Raw genomic sequence first — 18,316 nt, forward strand, 5'->3', positions numbered from 1 at the left:
CTTATATTCATTGAGAGACAGGTGGTGCTGTGAGGACAGGATTAACAAAGATAACAATGTCTCCTTCCTCAGAGTCCTCTGAGTACCATACTTGGGCGGCCTTTCCAGGGATAAAGAAACAAAAAGCCTGAGCATAAGGGATTTAACACCACTTTCCTTGCCTTTTGAAAAAAAAAATCTAACTGAAGAACATTATTATAATTTAGGCTGAAATTCTGCACGATCTCTCATCATTACCAAGTTCATCCTGGATCCACCGTTCAAGACAGAGGTAGAGCCCCTCTGAGTGGAAATTCCGTGGTACTCTGCAGAGAGAGAGAACGCTGAGCCTGGGTCCTTCACCTGCAGGAGGAGACTGTTGGTGTCCCTCGTGAGACTCAAGTGCTACTAACCAGACCCTGCCAGGCCAAGCAGCCCAAGTGAGGTTCATTAGAGCGCTCCAGTTCACCATGACTAGTTCAGGGTCAAATTCTTCTCTGTTTTTAAGGGTTCAGGTAAGGCTGAGGTGATGGGATCTGTAGGGTGTTTCCTATGAAAACCTGTGGGACATATGGAGAGAGAAGCCCAGGACTCCCATTCTTTATGTGCATCCTCTCCAGAAGGCAGCCTTATGAGTTCACACAGCATCTTTCATGAGACTCGGGCACAGGAAAGAATTCTCTGCCTGAAGTGACCCTGGTGCCTAATTTATTGTTTTTCCTTAGAACTTTCTATACTGTGGCCCACTGGCTCCTTAGAAAGATGTGTGAATCCCTCCAGGGGCTCCCTTAGCAACCTGAGATACAATATCCCTTACATTTGTCCTAATCATATTTTGGTAATTTGTTTAAGTACAAATAGACATCTATATATTTTTTTAGCATTGTGGGAACTAAGAAAAAATAATCCTTTAAAAATTCTAAGTTCAAGGATAATGTAGGTTACCCATTAAGTTTACACTCAGCAGCTTCAGTTAATCTTTACAAGCTGTCCAGAAAGGGGCTCACTGGCCCCAAACGTTTCCTCCTCTGGGCTGGGCCACAGGTGCCAGTAGCTCAGCCAAGACTGCCTGTGCACATGGCCCTGCATGCTATGAGGGACAGCAGTGATGGGAAGCAGAGCCATGGGTCCATGGTCCCTCCTGTAAGGTGGCTTCACAAACTGCCACACAGGCCAATCCTGGGATGGCTATGGGTGCTCCATTCCATGGCCTGCACACTGAGTGTGGAACCTCGCACTGTACTCAGCTATGCTCCACCATCATCCTGCTCCTCCGAGACTCAGCTATCCACCCCTCTGACCCAGTGATAGGTGATCTCATTGTATGCTTGCCCATTTGTGCAGCTGAGGCTAGAGCTTAATAAACCGAATAGTTTCTCTAGTGTGAGAAACTGAGAGTGTAAATAAGGATTAATAACTAATAATTGATACTTTTTATCAGGTTGGCTAAAGGTTTATTGATTTCATTTATTCTTTCAAAAAACCAACTCTATGATTCAATAATTTTTGTATCATTCCTTTAGTCTCCATTGCATTGGTTTCTGCTTGGATCTTTATAATTTCCTCTCTTGTATGAGCTTTGAGTTTGTTATGCTCTTCTTTTTTAGGAGCTTGAGGTTCTGCATTAGGTTATTTATCTGAGTTCTCTCTGTTTTCCCAGTATGGGTGTTCACTATTATGAATTTCCCACATAGAACTGTTTTCATTATGTCCCATAGATTCCTGTATGTTACACTGGCATTACCATTTACTTGTAGAAACTGTCTAATTTCTTCTTTAATTTTCTCTGTGACCCATTGGTTGTTCAGGAGAGTGTTATTCAGTTTGCATGTGTTTGTGGAAATTTTGCGGTTTCTTATGCTATTGATCTGCAATTTTATTGCACTATGGTCAGATAATATACAGGGGGAACTTCAGTTCTTTTATATTGACTTAGACATGTCCTGTGAGTCCTAGTCACAAGCTGGTGGAGCCAGCCAGAGGAAGCAGGTTCCAGTCAGGCTGCAACCGCACAGCCCCATTCAGCGCCACTCGGCCCTACTCCACTTCAGTTTAACTTTGATTATTTTTCTCAACTACTCTCATGTATATGGCCATGTTCCTGCTATAGGTTGCAAAAGGAGGGAAATTACCTAACCCAGGAGCTGCTCTCTCCCTGGGAGAAAAGGCAGAGGAGCTGGGTGGAGGGGAGCAGCCCTGGAGCATGGTGAGGTCAGCCGTCCTGGGCAGCCCTCGGTGTCACTGCCATGCTAGGAAGCTCGTGGGCTCAGGGAGTCAGGGTGGCCTGTCCCTCACAGCAGTCCTGGACCCAGCCCAGCCCTTCTTGGGTGTGCAGTAAGCAGTGTGCAGGGTCTTCAGGCAGTAAAGTATTCACTTTTATATGTACATTCTGTCTACAGCACTATTTTATAGTCTTTTCAGTTTTTTGAGAAATGGTCTCCCTGTAGTCCAGAATGGTCCTGAAAACATTATGTAGTCCAGCCAGCAATCTAAGTCAAAGCAATCTTCCAATCCTCCTGCCTCGGCCTCCTGAGTGCTGGGATTACAGTGATGGGCCACCATCCCCAGCTTCACAGGCTGTTTCATATAATGAAATGTGAGGCAATTAGCATGATGCTTTCAAAAAATTTTAATGGCTGGAAAAGTCATTTTATAAATGAAAAATGCTGACATTAAAAGTGTGGTATTCTGGTGGTGTAGAGGGATATGAGATAAATTCCCAGGAGCAGTCCACCTGTAGCCCTAGCATGATCACTCCTGTTATGAACAGTCAATTGGACAGAAAGCCTGGCAGCAAAATGTTTTACATTCATAAAACCTATTAAAGGCAGGATTAAGGGGTTGGGGGACATGGTAAAAGAAGTCAAAGTAGGAAAGAAGTATACCCCACAGAGTGCAGAGCAGGCTAGACACCATAATGCCCTCAAATTCTCATGTGCACAGGGCCAGATTCTGCTTTTCTGAACACCTATAGAAACCCAACTTGTAAGGACAAAGAATATTCCTAATACAAAGAAAATTTCAGGAAAGAAATAAAATATAAATAAAGGAAGATGCAAAAGAGAAAATGGGATGATATTTGCCTACTTTTCATTCATGTCATTTCTTTCTATCTTTCTTATTTGGTTCTATTTTCTATTGCTCTCCACCAATTATTCCAACCTTCCACTTTCTAAATGTGTATTAGGATGCTGAATGTCAACTATCTACAACTTGCCACGAAACACTAAAGCTGATACCAAACTTCTCAGACAAGCCCTCTGCCTGCTGAGGAGAGTTTGTTCTGGTGAGCTCTTGAAGGATCCGCAGAGCCCAGCTGAGCTGCCCTCATGCAGTCTGCTCTCTCCAAGCTCAGTGAGTAGAACAGTGAGAAGGCATGGGGGGTGTCATTGCTCACTTGCCTGCTGGAAACCATGGGAGACTTATGCTCTAAATTGCTGTTGCTAGAGATTCTCACACATTGAGCTGAGAGAAGGGAAGGGTGGCATCTTCTTCCTCAGGTGAATGTCTGCCAATGGGTTCAACTCTCTGATGTACGGTGTGTCTAAAAAGAGGAGGAAAGGAGACCTGGGGAAGCACCGGGAAGGGCACAGTGCTGTTGCAGCAGTGGTGTCTCTCACTGCCTGTGTGGGTCATGGAACATGAATTCTAGTGTGAGGCACCAGCAGCAGAGGCTGGAAAGAATGCTACTGCAGGTGGCACAGCTGTGTGGGGGACGTGGGAGTCAAGCCGGGGCTTTCTCTGAGGGAGACAGTCTGCAGGGTGTTGTGCCCACTGGTGGGTGTCCTGGAGAATCACAGGAGTGCACCACCAGACAGACACATCCCACTGAGAGTGAGTTCAGGATGAGTCCTGTCAGCAGGGGGATGTGTATGACAGCAGCTCCCAGTCAGTGATGTCGGAACCTTTCCCCTCCTGTACCCTTCCGTCCAGGACCAATGTAGTCCGAGAAATGGAAACCATGAGATTGAGCAGAGGAACCTGGCAGGAAATGACTAAATTTTCATTCCCTATGGTATTCCTTCAGCCACCATAGACAGAGGAATGTATTAGCATTTGGGGGGGGCGGGTACAGGGGATTGAACTCAGGACCTTGCACTTGCAAGGCAGGCGGCGGAAACACTGAGCTAAATCCTGGCCCCAGAGGAATGTATTAAAGAGTCAAACATGAGATGGAGTTAGACCAGACTGGATTTTTATAACTGGAGTGAGTAGAACAAATGGAGAGCCTCCTAGGTGATGCTAAGGAGATGGGTGTGGCTGATATGATGTGTGGGTGAAGACAGGAGCAGAGGAATCTGAAGCTAGTTCGTGTTTGCGTCCTAACGATGTTTAGATGGCTTAATAAACTCATGTCATTTGATGCATGGCTGTAACAGAAGTTCTTGTATCATTGTCGATATATTGTCAAAGTGAGGTCATAGAATGTGGCAGTCATCTTAAAGAATTCTGAAAATCCATTCTGTATTGTATAAGTATAGTGATTAATCATAATCTAACACTTTTATCCTTATGATACATTTTTGAGGGTTTTGTTAAATGAAAAGAAACTAACAACATGACTTAGAAGATTTGACAATGCCAAATAAATCACTTTTTATTGTTTAAAAAAGACATTTAACCTTTACAGGCAAGCATTACTTAAGAAGTTATGTATCAACATAAGCATTCCAAGAATGAAACATTAGAAAATATTTCAGAAAGAAAAGGTGTAAATACAGGATTAGCAATTGACTTTGTTGTCAGCACGGCACTTCAAGAGGGAGAATAAAAAGTGAATCTTTTTTACATCAATGAAAAAGCAGCGGAGGGTGCTATAAACACTAAACAGGAGAGTTCGTTCATCAGATGACATCAGGGATTCTGTGTATGACTGCAAAGCAAAGTTCACTTTGTCTGGGACTTCAATATCAAGCTAGACATAAAAAGATAGTCCCTGTTAATAATGTTATTAATATTTGTGTATCCTTCTTTCTTAAAATTGTTAAATTGAGATTTAGAAATTAATGTAAGTTTAAAATTTTAGCTAAAACATAAGTTTTCATGTATGCTGTCCAGCATATCATAAACTTCTTGGTCACTTAAAAGCCAGAAGCAGAACACAGGTCCTGTTTTTCTGACGTGCAAGTAATCTCTGGAGATTTATGTTCCTGGAGGTGTAGGTGGGGAAACTCCAAAAAGTTGCTCACTTGCATATACACATGGATTTAACCAAAGAACCCTAGAGAGTGTCACTTCCACTCTGGGGCTTAAAGAACCTCTACATTTCCTCAAAGTTGTCCCTGATGTTGCATTTGTATTTCATTTCTTGTGATAGCTGAGCTTTTATTTTTTGTCACTTTAAACTGAATCTATTCTGCATTCTGTGTCAGTACTGGGATTCTAGAGATGTTGAATCTGCACTTAGTGCTTCATGGTGCTGACAATGGAATCAGGAGTGACAAAATGTCAGATGCCTCACTTTACCCTGAAAAGTATCTTCCAAATGAGAGGCAGCTGCACCCTTCTGAGTTCCCTGTGGTGGGAGCAGTTTGGAGAAGCATGTGTAAGAAGGAGGGTGCTGGCAGCAACCCCATGCTGAGGCTGTGCTGAGGGTGGGAGACTGTGCTTCAGGAAGGTGCTGCACAGAGCAGGAGAGCAGTGGGCCTGTGCCCCCCTTCGGCCTCTGCAAGCTGGGAGACCCTCAGATCCCAGAGACCCAGGCCCAGGCCCACTGTGCTGCCTCTGAAGACGTCAGCTCATTTCCAGAGCTGTGAGGGGCAAGTCTGGCCTGATTGCAGACCCTGATCTGCAGAGCTTTCTCGACAGAGTAAGAGTACATGTGATTGAAATTGGAAGCATGCGACTTTATAGTTTATGCAAGTTTGTGCTACTTTTTACTTTTGAAGCTTGGGGCCTAAGAAAATGTATCTTGTAAAAGTACTCTTATGTGCACCATAGTATAGTAGGTTTTGGAAAAGAGACATAAAACAATGAATTCTAGAACTAATTCATGTCCTCAAAGTGTGTGCTCACAGTAATAAAGAAAACAACTTGAAACTAAGGCGTTTCCTGCCTATGCTGCTTGGTTAACATTCTCTTTTTTTCTTGTGTCACAGGGGACTTTTCTACAAAAATGATACAAGGTAACAGCTATTTAGGAAAGAACAGAAATATAAAATTACTCTTGTTATGACTTCGAAAATCATATATCCACATATAATACATTTTTTCTGAGAACATTAGACAGATGCTTATGTGCTGTTTCACTAATATGGAAATTTTCCTAAATGAATGGAGATACATAATAAAAATATGAACTCAATCTTGGTAGGATAAAAGATTTCTGAAGTTTGAATGTTATGACATACATATGCACTTAGAAACAGCAAGGACAGTGAAATTTAGGAGGAATTTCTGCAAACTGTAAAGCTAGGAACCTTCCTCAGCAGAAACAGCTCTTCCTGGTGAAGTTCTAACCTCCGGTGCCTGTGGGTCAGCACTGCTGACTGGGCTGCCTCAGTCTACTCTGGCTACGGTGTGGAGCCGACCTTCCTATATGACTGTGATTTTTCCTTTTTCCCTTTCCACTCTGATCTTCTGATGTGAGGAGAATAGAGAAAGAGTCTGACCCAAATTCCTGTGTGATTGTCCTGAGATAGACTGAAGAAAATATTTCTTGTCAGATGCTCTGCTCTGATTTTCTTTCTGCTTAACCACTGACCCCATGAAGGGACAGTCCTAGGGGACACTGCAGGGAAGATGACCCCTGTCTGGACAGGGAACCCTAACACTCACTTACTTTAGAATTTGCACTGTGTTTGGCTAAGACTACTAATTTTTTTTTTTTTTTTTTTTTTTTTTGGTGCTGGTGATTGAACTCAGGACCTTGAGCTTGTGAGGCAGGTAGCAGAACCACTGAGCTAAATCCCCACCCCAAGGCTACTACATATTTTAACAGCAGAATGGAAGACGAAACATTTGGCATCAGTTTTACTCATGCCAAGTGAGGCTTTTCAACACACTCTCACCACCTGTGGAACTGGCTATTAGAAATGCAAAGACACATCAAAAGGCTGCTTACCTGGCTGGCTATTTGAACTGTTACTTCTTTAAGTTGTTGATACGTTAAAGTAATATTTCTGTCTTTGCTTGAGTGAGGATGATAGAATTTCAGCAGGATATGTGTATCTAGGGCCAATCCCGGCAGAGTGTCATTCCAGGAGTTCAGCAAGTATACCGCCATGTGGACAAGGTCCTTTTCCTATGCAGACAGTTTGGAGCAATCACAGTAAAATAAGGGAAACACAGCTGGGTAGTTACATGAGACTTTTGCTCAGAGAGGCGAGGTAATATAAGCCTTTGCTATTTTTTTGTGTATGTAAAATTTTCATGTAGATGATAGAAGTTTTAAGAAAAATAGAGTTTAAGCATTTGGCCTACACCGTGCTGCAGTAAAACAAATAAAAATGGCTACAGAAATAACTCCTTTTTTGTAATGAGAGTTCAAATGAATACAATTCAATGTTGTTTTAACTCTGAAAATCTCTCCAATTATGTAAAATAATGTTAAGACCTTGCTCCTGTGAGGGACTCAGAAGAGACTGGTATTAACCATAAACAGTTGGAGCTTAGACAAATGATGAGGGCTGAATGTGAGAGACTGTGGTCATCAGAACAGAGACCAGGGTTGCATCTCTGACACAATATAGAACAGGACATGCACAGCGGGGTGACTCTCAGCTGAGACACAGGAGGAGGGGGTGAGTGCAGAGTGAGGAAGTCCACATCAGAGAAGCAGAAGCAGGAGGAGGAGGAGGAGGAGAGTGGTGGGCATCCCGGAGAGAAGGCGCAGATTGCACAGGGGTCACTAATGTAAACACCAGCAACGCAGGAGTCCCAGGAAGCTGTGATCCACAAGGATGAATCTGCACATCTTACACGTGTCCCTGAATATCCAGCTCAGCTCAGATTCAAGCAGCGTTCTATATTCAGTGCTAGGTACAAGGCATGGGCTAAACTAATATGACGTGCATGGCCAATTTCTGGTTTTGATACAATCTTCACTAAATCTTAGATTTTGTGTATAGTTCACCAATTACACAGAGCACTTTTTCTTTGGTTGGCTACTTTTTCCTCCTTTCCCTGCAGATGTGACTACTGCTACCACTGATCCCGAGCCTCAGAGAGCCTGGGGCAGGGCAGAGGCAGTCACTGCCTCACCTGTTCTGCTGGAGCCGGCCTAGGGCCTCACCTGCATCAGCCTGGCCTTATTTTGCCAATATGGAGTGAGGATGTCAGCCATGCGGCACCTTTGTTTGGCTGGTGCGAAGTAGCCTGGGCGCTGGGAATGCACATCCATCTGAAATGATGAAGAAAATGTCTTTCATATGGATTTGCAAATTGAAAACATGAATCCATTAATAAAATATAAATACATTTGGTGGATGTGTACTTTTTTGAAAAGTGAGATCTACATAGAAACTGAATCTAACAAATTAATAAAGTAACCATTGAGCCTGGTGTTTCCAGTAGCGCTGTAATCTCACTATTTTCAGCTCAATTCTAACCTCTCCACCTCTTCATTTCTTTGCAGTGCCCCATCCTCTCACCTTCCCACCAGTCACACTTTCAAATGCAAACCCTAAAAGCTGTAAAACTGCAAATCTATAATTACTGCTATTATCACTTTCTCTAGTCCATGAGCTAAAACCTTTCTACATATACACCTAAATCTACCTAATCTCATTTTCATCTGGGTCCAAAATGATATCTGATTTTTAAATAAAGATTAATAGTGTGTTTTTAAAAATTCTTTTTAATCCATAAACATGAATATTGCCATGTTTATATAAATTCAAAATACAAAATTTTATTGTGAAAAGATAAGAAATAAAATGAAGCAAAACACCATAGGAAATTGTAAATAATACATTGAGATGAAAATCTAAGAGAAATGCATTGAGTAGTATTAGCACAAAGTTGTGAAGGTTTACAGCCATTGACAGGATGATTTGGAAGACACAAAATGACCACTTGAAAATGGGAACTAAAAGAAACAGAAATGAATAACAAAAACTGTATGAATATATGTGTGTATCACAACTGCAGGGCCATGTTATCTATGGAGGTTCTTGGTTGTTCTAAACCCTAATCTATTGTCTGACCTAGAAGACAGAACAATGTTCAAAGTACCCATGGAAAGAGTGAACTTGTGCCTTCTTCTAATCTAGACTTTTTCTTCTAATTATAAACTCTACACTGGAAATCTTTGAACAACTAATTTGAGCATTTGGAGATTTCTAATGGCTATTAATTTGGGATATCTTTCCTCTAAAAGACTTCAGTTTATTGAACTCTACTCAATCCCCCAGTGCACTGCAAAGCCGTTCTCACGTCTCAGCTGTCTGCAGGGCACCAGTGAAGGACGCCCGAGGACTGGCCCTGTGTGCAAGAGCAAGAAATCAGTGCTCTTCCTCGGCCCTGCTTAAAAGTGATATGTCAGCTGATTAAAATGTTAAAAATCATGTGTAATAATGGATTTTTAAAAAAATCATTATTTGTATTAAAATTAAGATTTTATAGTACATTCCATTCCTTCTTGTTCCAAGATTATTGGCTGACACCATTTTTAATCATATTAATATGTATTATTAGATATTTGGTTGCTGACTTCTTCATTTGTATTGTAGTGTAGGCCAATCATGGGTGGGATTTCTTCATTTGGGAACATATAAAAAGTGAGATACTTACCAATTCCAATAACATGTCTAAAGTGTAGAAATGCACGCTCCAAGACAAAGTCTTGGCTCTTTGATACAATTCCTGGAGAACTAGGTGACATTTGTCCCCGGGAGCACAGGTGGGACGGGAGGCCACATTCTGGCACAGGACCAGGGTGGACGCCAGCAGCAGGAGGAGGGGCCCTGCTTAAACAGAACCACAGCATCAGGGATGAGCTATGCGGCGAGGTCATCACAAGCCTTCCTGCCCAGGGAAGCCTTGTCTATCTCCGCTGCCCCAAGGCATGACTCAGAGCTGTGAGAGCTCAGATAAGGAGGAACTAACAGCTTCCACTGCGCCCCTGCAGGTGAGGTATGTTCTCACAGTCTGAGAAGCGGGTCACTCCTGTGCTTTCATATTACACCCACAAGTGCTTCTGTACCTGGTAAACACTTGGAAATTGAATTCACTTTGATTCTAGACTTTTAAAGCATTCTCTTAAAATAGCTGAATATCTTTAGAATTTCTCCAGCTGATCAACAGTAAGATTGTTCAGGAGTTTGTAGTTTTTAAATCGCTCATAGATGTGAGAATCTTAAATAGTTATATGAGAATACCACATCTTATCTGTATGTTTCATCTTCACGCTTGATAAAAATAAACACAGAGCTGCTTGGTTGCTGATACTGGGGATGAGGAAAAACTTGTCATAAAAATGATGCCATGGTCTACATCTGCTAACTCACCATATTAATACTATGAAATTTCTTCACTTTGCCAATAAGTTTAGATATTTTTCCAAATTTGAGTTTTATTGTATTCCTCAAAAATTGTCTGAGGTTTCATAACAATCATCATGTATATTGCAACACAAGATTTAGAAAGTTAAATGATTTTCTCGTGTCCCATTATTAGCAGGCAGAGGAGGCAGAACACCCACCCTGTGGTCCTCGCCCTTCACCTCCTCCCATCCTGCTCACCCGTGGGCTCTCAGTCTGCATCTGTCCAGCAGGGACCACATCTGGAGTCATGTGGCGCAGTGTGTGCAGAGGTTACTGTCATTCTTGAGAAGAACAACACTGCATTTGTAGTAGGGTAATGGGGGCTCAGAGGCAAGACAGGATCTACTTTCTCTGTTCTATAAAATATCACTTTCAAAATCTTTGTGAGTGGTCAGATGTGGTTTCATCAATTTGCTCTTCCTGGGGATGGAAATAGCCAAGCAGTAATAATAATAAAGTTCTTATCAGTGATTCACACTCACCAAATAAAGAAATAGCGTGTTGCTTAAAAATTAAAATCATATTTTACCCTCAGTTGCACTACTCCCAAAAAGTTTTTGATTTAAAATTGTAATAATTAGAAGACTAAATTCCACAGAACCTTTCACAAATAAAGGTGAAAATCTCCAAGATAAGAAGTAAATATTAATGATATGTATATGAAGAATAGCTAAGTAAAGTAGGTATAATAATTGAACGTAATGCACACTACAGGTAATATAATGTAAATTAATCTTTTATTTGCAAAATTTAAATAATATTATATTATTAACTTCATAAGATTTTATTTTTCCAAAATGATATTGAATCCAAAAATTTACATTACACAATCTACAGTAATGCAATGTTAAGTGGATATTTTATGTACATGTTTAAAGAAAATATGCATTGTATTTAGAAAAATTAACATGAGTGCTAGGAAACTCATACCTGGATAAATGTTCTTTAACTGTCAGTACATTTATCTGCACATTTACCAATGTATTCAGTTTTACAGTCTGACATGATAAAATTCACAAATGATTTTATTGCTTATATCATACAAAATTTATGGTTGTTACTCAACTACTTTTCATGTAAAATGTCTAAGGAAGCAAAAGCAATTAATTAACACTAGCTTGCTTTTCAATTTAAATAGCACTGGCTTGAATGAAACTAAGAACACAACATAAGATGCACATTGGCCATTATTCCTGCATTGTGACCTCAGAATTGAAAGTTTTACCAAGGTGACTCAACTTGTCCAAGTCAGGTAATAGACCAGGGAACAAGAAAATTTCATTTTGACCTTCTGGAGAGGAAACAAATTGGACTCATTGGCTCTTGTGGTCCACAGCAGCTCAAAGTCAGCCTTGTCACTTTCTATGGTACCTAAGCTCCTGTTAAGAGATCTATCCTGTGCACTGGACAGTGCTTACCAGCACTCTGTCCTCTCTCCCTGAAATAGCAATAGCATCCAGCCTGTGCTCCATGACCTCCACTAATGCACTGCAAAAGTTCTTTAGCTTTTGCCAAATGTCTAAAGCTAGGAAGGTCCACCACTTGATGATGACTGACTCACTCTATTAAGCCCAGTGCAAGTCCTTTACAGATAAAGAATCATACTTCTTCTACACCTATTAATCTGAAACCACTTGGTGTTAGCTAAATTTTTTCGTAGTAACTCACATAAGAGTGTCAGTGAAGCCAACCACTCCCTGGGGTGCTGCACGTACCTTTCCCCTTGGTGTCCATGGTGTTGAAGAAGACAGGAAGTGCACTTCACCAGGGAAGGACTGGCTGTCTCAAGGGCAAGGTCAGAGGTCAGTTTGCAAACATTGGAGACTTTCATGAGCACATTTAATCAGACATTCTCCTTCTTTTTCTTGCCCTCTTTTTCCATCATCAATATTATCCCCATAACTCCATATAAAAAGCTTTATTTCCTACTCATACTCAGGAAGATATATTGGCCAGAAATGAAGGATTTTTATGGATTAGCCCAAAAGTAAATGAGATGATGAAGGTGAGTTTGGAGACCAGTGTGGGTTGAAGAATCTTCAAAAATTTAAAGTCTTTTACTTCAAATTTTATTGTAATTTCTGTACAGTATCTTAAATAAATGGCATTGTATTTCTCATAAGAAATACTCTCTTGTTATCACTATAAAATTTCTGCTCCAGAAATGATAGATCAATTAGGTTTGAAAAGTCTTTGTAGATAGGAAAGAGTGGAGGGTTGCAGAGAGGGTAGGAGAATGAGGAAAAAAATTAAAATTAAGATATATCATGTGAAGGTACAAATACCCAATGATGAACATCATCATGTTGTATACATAAAGCATACCAGTGAACTTAATGAATAAAAAAACTGTGAACGAAACACCACAAAACATAAGATAAAAACTAAGACTAGAAAATAAATATCTCTAATATAAGATATTTGAATTTCAAAATTTTTGTCGCATATATACTTTCTACTTTCTCATCTTTAAAATGAAATATCTGTGTAGTACCTTGTTTTGTAATATGTATTTTTATCTCTTTCTTAATTTTGCCTTTAACATATAGGGAAATTTCTATTATCATCCCTAGTATACAGATTAAGAAAAAAGCTTGAGCAATTACATAGAAATGCATAAAATTAATTATTTCATAGTCAAGTTACATGTAGAAAGATTGTTGCTTCTAGAAGAAGAGACAGGTATGTTGAGAGGGCAGAAAAATAAAATATTTAAGGCAGTTTATGTAGACCCAAGTCTAAGATGTACAAAAAGTGCTATGGAACTCTGTGAATTTGATTTTGGGGATAGAACATAGTACTCTTTCAGGGCACACACACACACATCAACACGCTTATTAATACCTATTAGATAATGTAGTAAACCAAAATTCAAGCCGATGATTTTACCATTCCCAAGGTATGGGAGGATAATCAGGAATTAGATTGTACTCAATTTGCCTTCTCAGACCCAAGTCTCTCTGCTGAAAAGTGACAAAATTCATCTTCTTTGAAGTCAAAACAGTCATACGGTACTTAGAGATTCCTATATAATTTGAGAGTAATTAATAATCAAGTTGGTGAAGAAGTTGTCTAAAATTTATATCCATATTTCTTCAGAAGCATGTGACATCACTGTTAGTCCCTACGAAATAGATCTATAATTGAGTAAATTAAAAATAAACTCAAAAAAATAAAAAAATAAACTCTTCCTGTGGCCTTTGTTAGTACATAGTTCTTAATACCATATGCCTTCTTGAGCAATGACCTGGATAAAATTTTAAGCAAGCTAACATTTCAGAAAAACAAGCCTCTACTTGCCTCAGCTTAAGCAGGAATGCATATTAAATGATACATATTAAGTGTAGTTCTTCATCTAAAGCATTCATCAGATTTCAAAACACTTTTACTAGATATCTGGTTTTTTTCCTGGACAATGACATTCTGAATTATTTAGAATGTAAATCTGGGTGCAGAGAATTTAAAGTTGTCTGACATTCTCCTCTTCTCCAAAAACCTTAAGACTAAGAAAATCCTCCGTAAGAACTGACACTGACAACTACCCTTAAAATGTAAAGATGTTGCAACTTCTGTACTAAGGCAGGATAAGAGTGATCTATGAAACCGTGAGTTGTGGGTATTCCCTGGAGGACAACTGATTTGTTGAACTGCAAACAGGGAAGTTCCTCAGGGACATTTAGCCTGTGTTGCCTTTCTCCTTTGCCCTCCAAGTCTCCTGTGAGTGAGATATGCAATATCTAAATAATGTAAATGCACATTTTATATGAAGATTCATACATGTCAAACGTTTTCTACTCCACATGCCACCAATATTACTTTAATAATTAAATGTGCTCTTTCTCTTTATCAAACTGTGTCCTTACTTTAGAACAATAAAGACATTCACTAAGATTGGCTTGCTCTGCTTTTCTTGGAAAACTTCAATTGTTTATCATTTTTAATTTGAGAGATTGTGAATAAACTGAGAGCTGGTGACTGATTTCTGTCCAGTTGCTGAATAAATTGGAGGAATGATGTTAAAATTGCCCTGCAATTCTTAGCACGTGAAAGCCATTGGCAAATTTGGCTCCTTTATTACAGAGTTCTAATTCTTAACACTAGGTGGCACCACATTGCATTTTATCTCTAGTTAGAGAAGACTTATGCACTATTTATATTTTAATCACTTATCATTAAGCTTGGAAATGGTTTCTCTTTCACATAAGACACAACACATAGATAAACAGCATCAAATTGAAATGTTTGTGGGTAAAATACAGTACGGTTTGTTAAAGGATGAAAGAAATTAAAACTTAAAAATATTCATGAGCAGTGAATTACATAAGCAGTGAATCTTTAATGAAAAGAAATTTGAAAATGATTACATATGTAATATTGATGTATTTTTAAATTCCAAATATTTACTGTTAAAGAACTTCTACAGAAACTATAAATTTAATGTTTTGTCTCTAGTATAATCTGCCAGAAAATGTAAACAACACATTGGAGAAAGGCACAATGGCGCCTTTTGTATGTCACTGTTTTCAAGATAAGTAAAATGTAAAGGTATTATTTTATCCTGTTGTTCGATTAATTTCATGCATATTAAGACGTAATTTTCATGCCAAACACTCATGCTCAATGCTTGTTTTTTGGTAAAAGTTTACAGATCATCAATTTCTGCAAGTGACTCCAGGTCACAGTTCTTAATCTGTTCAGAGCCTTGAGGGCATTTGCTCTCTAAATAAGAACACCACAAGGAAGCATTTGGGAATTTCCTTAGGATTACTGTTTGCAATCTCTCTATTCCTCAATACACCTGCCTATCTATATCTATCTATCTGTCTATCTATCCATCTGTCTGTCATCTCTGTATCCATCCATCTATATCTCTCTAACTTTCTATCTACCCCACTTTCCTATTTACTCTGTATCCTGTATGTCTGTGTGTGTATCTCTTCTACCCATGGATCATTGGCCTCCCCAACTGGTCTCCCATCCATCAAACTCCCTACTCATCCGCCCATTTGCCCATTGATGCAGAGTAGAACAGGGCTCAGCAGGGCCCCAAACTGACAGGTGTTGATCTTGCATTTGCTCTACTCTGAGCATGTATGAAGACTCAGTGAGGTGTTGGAGCAATCTGGAGGAATCTGGGCCTTTAGGGTGTCTTGGTGCAGCTCTGTAATGCTCTCTGCTGGGAAGTGCTCTACTACCTTAACCATCTACCCAGCCATGCTGTGTGCACACTACTAACTCTGCTCCTCCACTGCTGTATTTTTGCATACAATGAAGAATTCAGAATGAGAAGTGAAGCATATTGTTTGCAAAACTTGCTGCCTCAAATTCAAGCTACATGTGTTTCACCATCCAATATATTTGTCTTAGAATTTGTCTAAAACCTCTTTGTGTGGATATACCAATTTATCACTTTTTCTGATGTATTATGTATAACATTTTATGAATGTAATCTATATATACACTGGCAGGTATTACATACACTGAGAAAAAGTGAGCAAAGCTGTTTTCGATTTATGATTGACATAGAAGAAGAAAATTGCCACATAAATAATTCATTTCTTTATGAAATTATATACTTACTCATAACAATGAAAACATATAATTTTGATCCTATGAATGACAGAGGAAAAGAAAAATTTCCAAAGCAGAAGATTCCTGAAAATATGGAGATCACAGAATTTGGGGTCATCCTGATTGTAATAAATTTAATGCATTTTAAACTTTTTGAGAAAAAAAGCTTAAATACACCTGTGGCCAAAGTTTGAACCAAATATGATCATGTTAAATTCTTCAAGATTTATATCTGGGAGTCAATCAATATAATCAAACTAAATTATTATTTAACTGTATTGTATAGGGTTCTCTAGAAAAGCAAAATCAATAGAATATATAATCAACACAACATATATGTATTATTCATATATATAAGCATTAGGCTTACAATTTCAAAGCCATCAGAGCCCACAGTGGTTATCTGTGTGCTGAAGAGCCAGAAAATCCCATAGCTATGGTACACAAGAATTTAATAGTCAGAGAATGAGAGGGATTAATAAATGAACACCACACTAACATCAAAGGCCTGCCACCTACCTGGAGTGTTCCAGGGATGAGACTGAGTTGAGTAGCTAAGGAACCCAGAGCTTCAACACACTGCAACAGATCTCCTTTTTCTTCCCCTTTTATTCTACCTGAATTGTGATCCTATTGGCAGATCGACCCACAGTTTCCTTAGGTCCTCCCCAGGCAGGCTGGTGAACTCCATACTAGTCATGTCTCAAACATGTGACAGGCAGTTCCAGAAGTGGGCTTGGCTAATCTGCTAGATATTGCTTCATCCAGTCACATTGACATGTGATGATTAGCAGTCACAGTGCATCCTATGTAGACTTCCCAAGCAAAAACATCTCCCTAAACCATACCTAATTTACAAATGCAGACAATAGAAAGTCTGTAACTCCACTAATGTAATAAAGCTATTTTTCATGTAAGTGGGAGCACATTAACTCCTTCCCTCTATGATTACCCAAAGCTTCCTTCGGGTGATGCTACTACCGCACATGGCATGACTTGGCTTATAATGTAGATTTAATAATATTTAGTTACTGATATTAAGTTAATCAATCAGTATGATGCTGTGTAGTATATAAATACAAATATACCCCCAAAGACATAACATGTATGATTTTAGGAGGTATCATAGGTGCTCTGAGTTTTTACATGGACAGATAAACCATATCTTCCATTCTGAAGTGTATGGGCAAGTTCTCTTACCTCCTGCATTAGATTGTTGTAGTTCCCAATTAACCTTAATAACAGGACATGATAATAACAGCAGATGTCCTAAAGAATCTCCAGTTCTCTAAACATACTCTTCCTCACCTACACAGTGGAGCACCAGTCCAATTTCTCCTTGGCGGTCTGGGTCAATCACACCAATTATCACTGTAACTCCCTGTATAACCTGTTGACTCAGGTGAATGAGGGCCTCAGAATGGTAAGGAGAAATGTTCAGATTGATTTTCAATACACTTTGCTGCTCCACTGAAAGAAGCTTTTCATAGAACTGACTTCTAATTCAGCAGAGCATAAGGTCAGAGACATAGAAGTTAAATATATCTAACTATATCACTAGTGGGGCCTTGAGGGTAACAGTCAGTGGTACCTTTCCAATTTTCACTGATTCCAGGCCCCATGAGTCCTGGCTATGAGAGAAGTAGTTCCATATGTAGAATATGTAGAATAGTGATTAAGAGCTTATACAGAACTACGTTTAACTTGGACAAGGTTATATAGAAATAGAAGTAAATCAGCCCAGCCTTGCAAAGTATTACACCATAACAGCACCGTGATTGCATCTTCAAAAGACCCTTTCATCCAGCTGCATCTGGATGCTGGGGAATGTGTCAAGACCAGTAAATTCCATGAGCATGAGACCACTGCCATTCTTTCTTAGCCTTGAAGAGCATTCCTTAATAAGAAGCGATACTAGGTGGAGGAATCTGATGGTGGATGAAGCATTCTGTAAGACCAGTGATGGTAGTTTTGGAACAATCACTATATGCAGGGAAAGACAATCCACACCCAGGATAAGTGCCTATTCCAGTAAAGACAAAGAGCGACCACATCCATGAAGAAAGCAGTCAACTATGACCAACTTGCCATCAGGGTGCAGGGTGAACACCATGGGAAATGGTGTGATACCAATGCTCAGTGTTAATCATTGCTCCTGGCAGGTTGGGCACTCAGCAGTGACTGTAGCCAGGTCAGCGTTGGGGAGTGCAAGTCAGTGTTTCTGAGCCCATTCATAACCTTCACCTCTGTCACCATGAGCACTTGGTTCAGGAGCCCAGCAG

At 39.6% G+C, this 18,316-nt stretch overlaps 1 protein-coding gene across 1 annotated transcript; it reads right to left on the bottom strand.

The window, feature by feature from the left end:
• Positions 1-8,200: 8,200 nt before the first annotated feature.
• Positions 8,201-12,248, bottom strand: LOC147826134 (prolactin-like). The gene is made up of 3 exons (XM_087182550.1): positions 12,179-12,248; positions 9,712-9,884; positions 8,201-8,320 (listed from the first exon to the last, which is right to left on the bottom strand). Exons 1-3 carry the CDS (start codon positions 12,195-12,197, stop codon positions 8,201-8,203), a joined length of 312 nt encoding a protein of 103 aa, XP_087038676.1. The 5' UTR covers positions 12,198-12,248.
• Positions 12,249-18,316: the final 6,068 nt, after the last annotated feature.

Source organism: Heterocephalus glaber, unplaced genomic scaffold, assembly GCF_053883595.1.
Source record: "Heterocephalus glaber isolate CG9 unplaced genomic scaffold, H.glaber_assembly_v1.0 deba00001472, whole genome shotgun sequence".
Lineage (NCBI taxonomy): Eukaryota > Metazoa > Chordata > Mammalia > Rodentia > Bathyergidae > Heterocephalus > Heterocephalus glaber.

What these genes read in the sequence shown, in the direction of transcription:
- LOC147826134 (XM_087182550.1), bottom strand. An exon ending in TAGACATGTTATTGGAATTG is followed by an intron (nt 8,321 to 9,711) that starts GTAAGTATCTCA and finishes TCATCATTTCAG; the next exon opens with ATGGATGTGCATTCCCAGCG.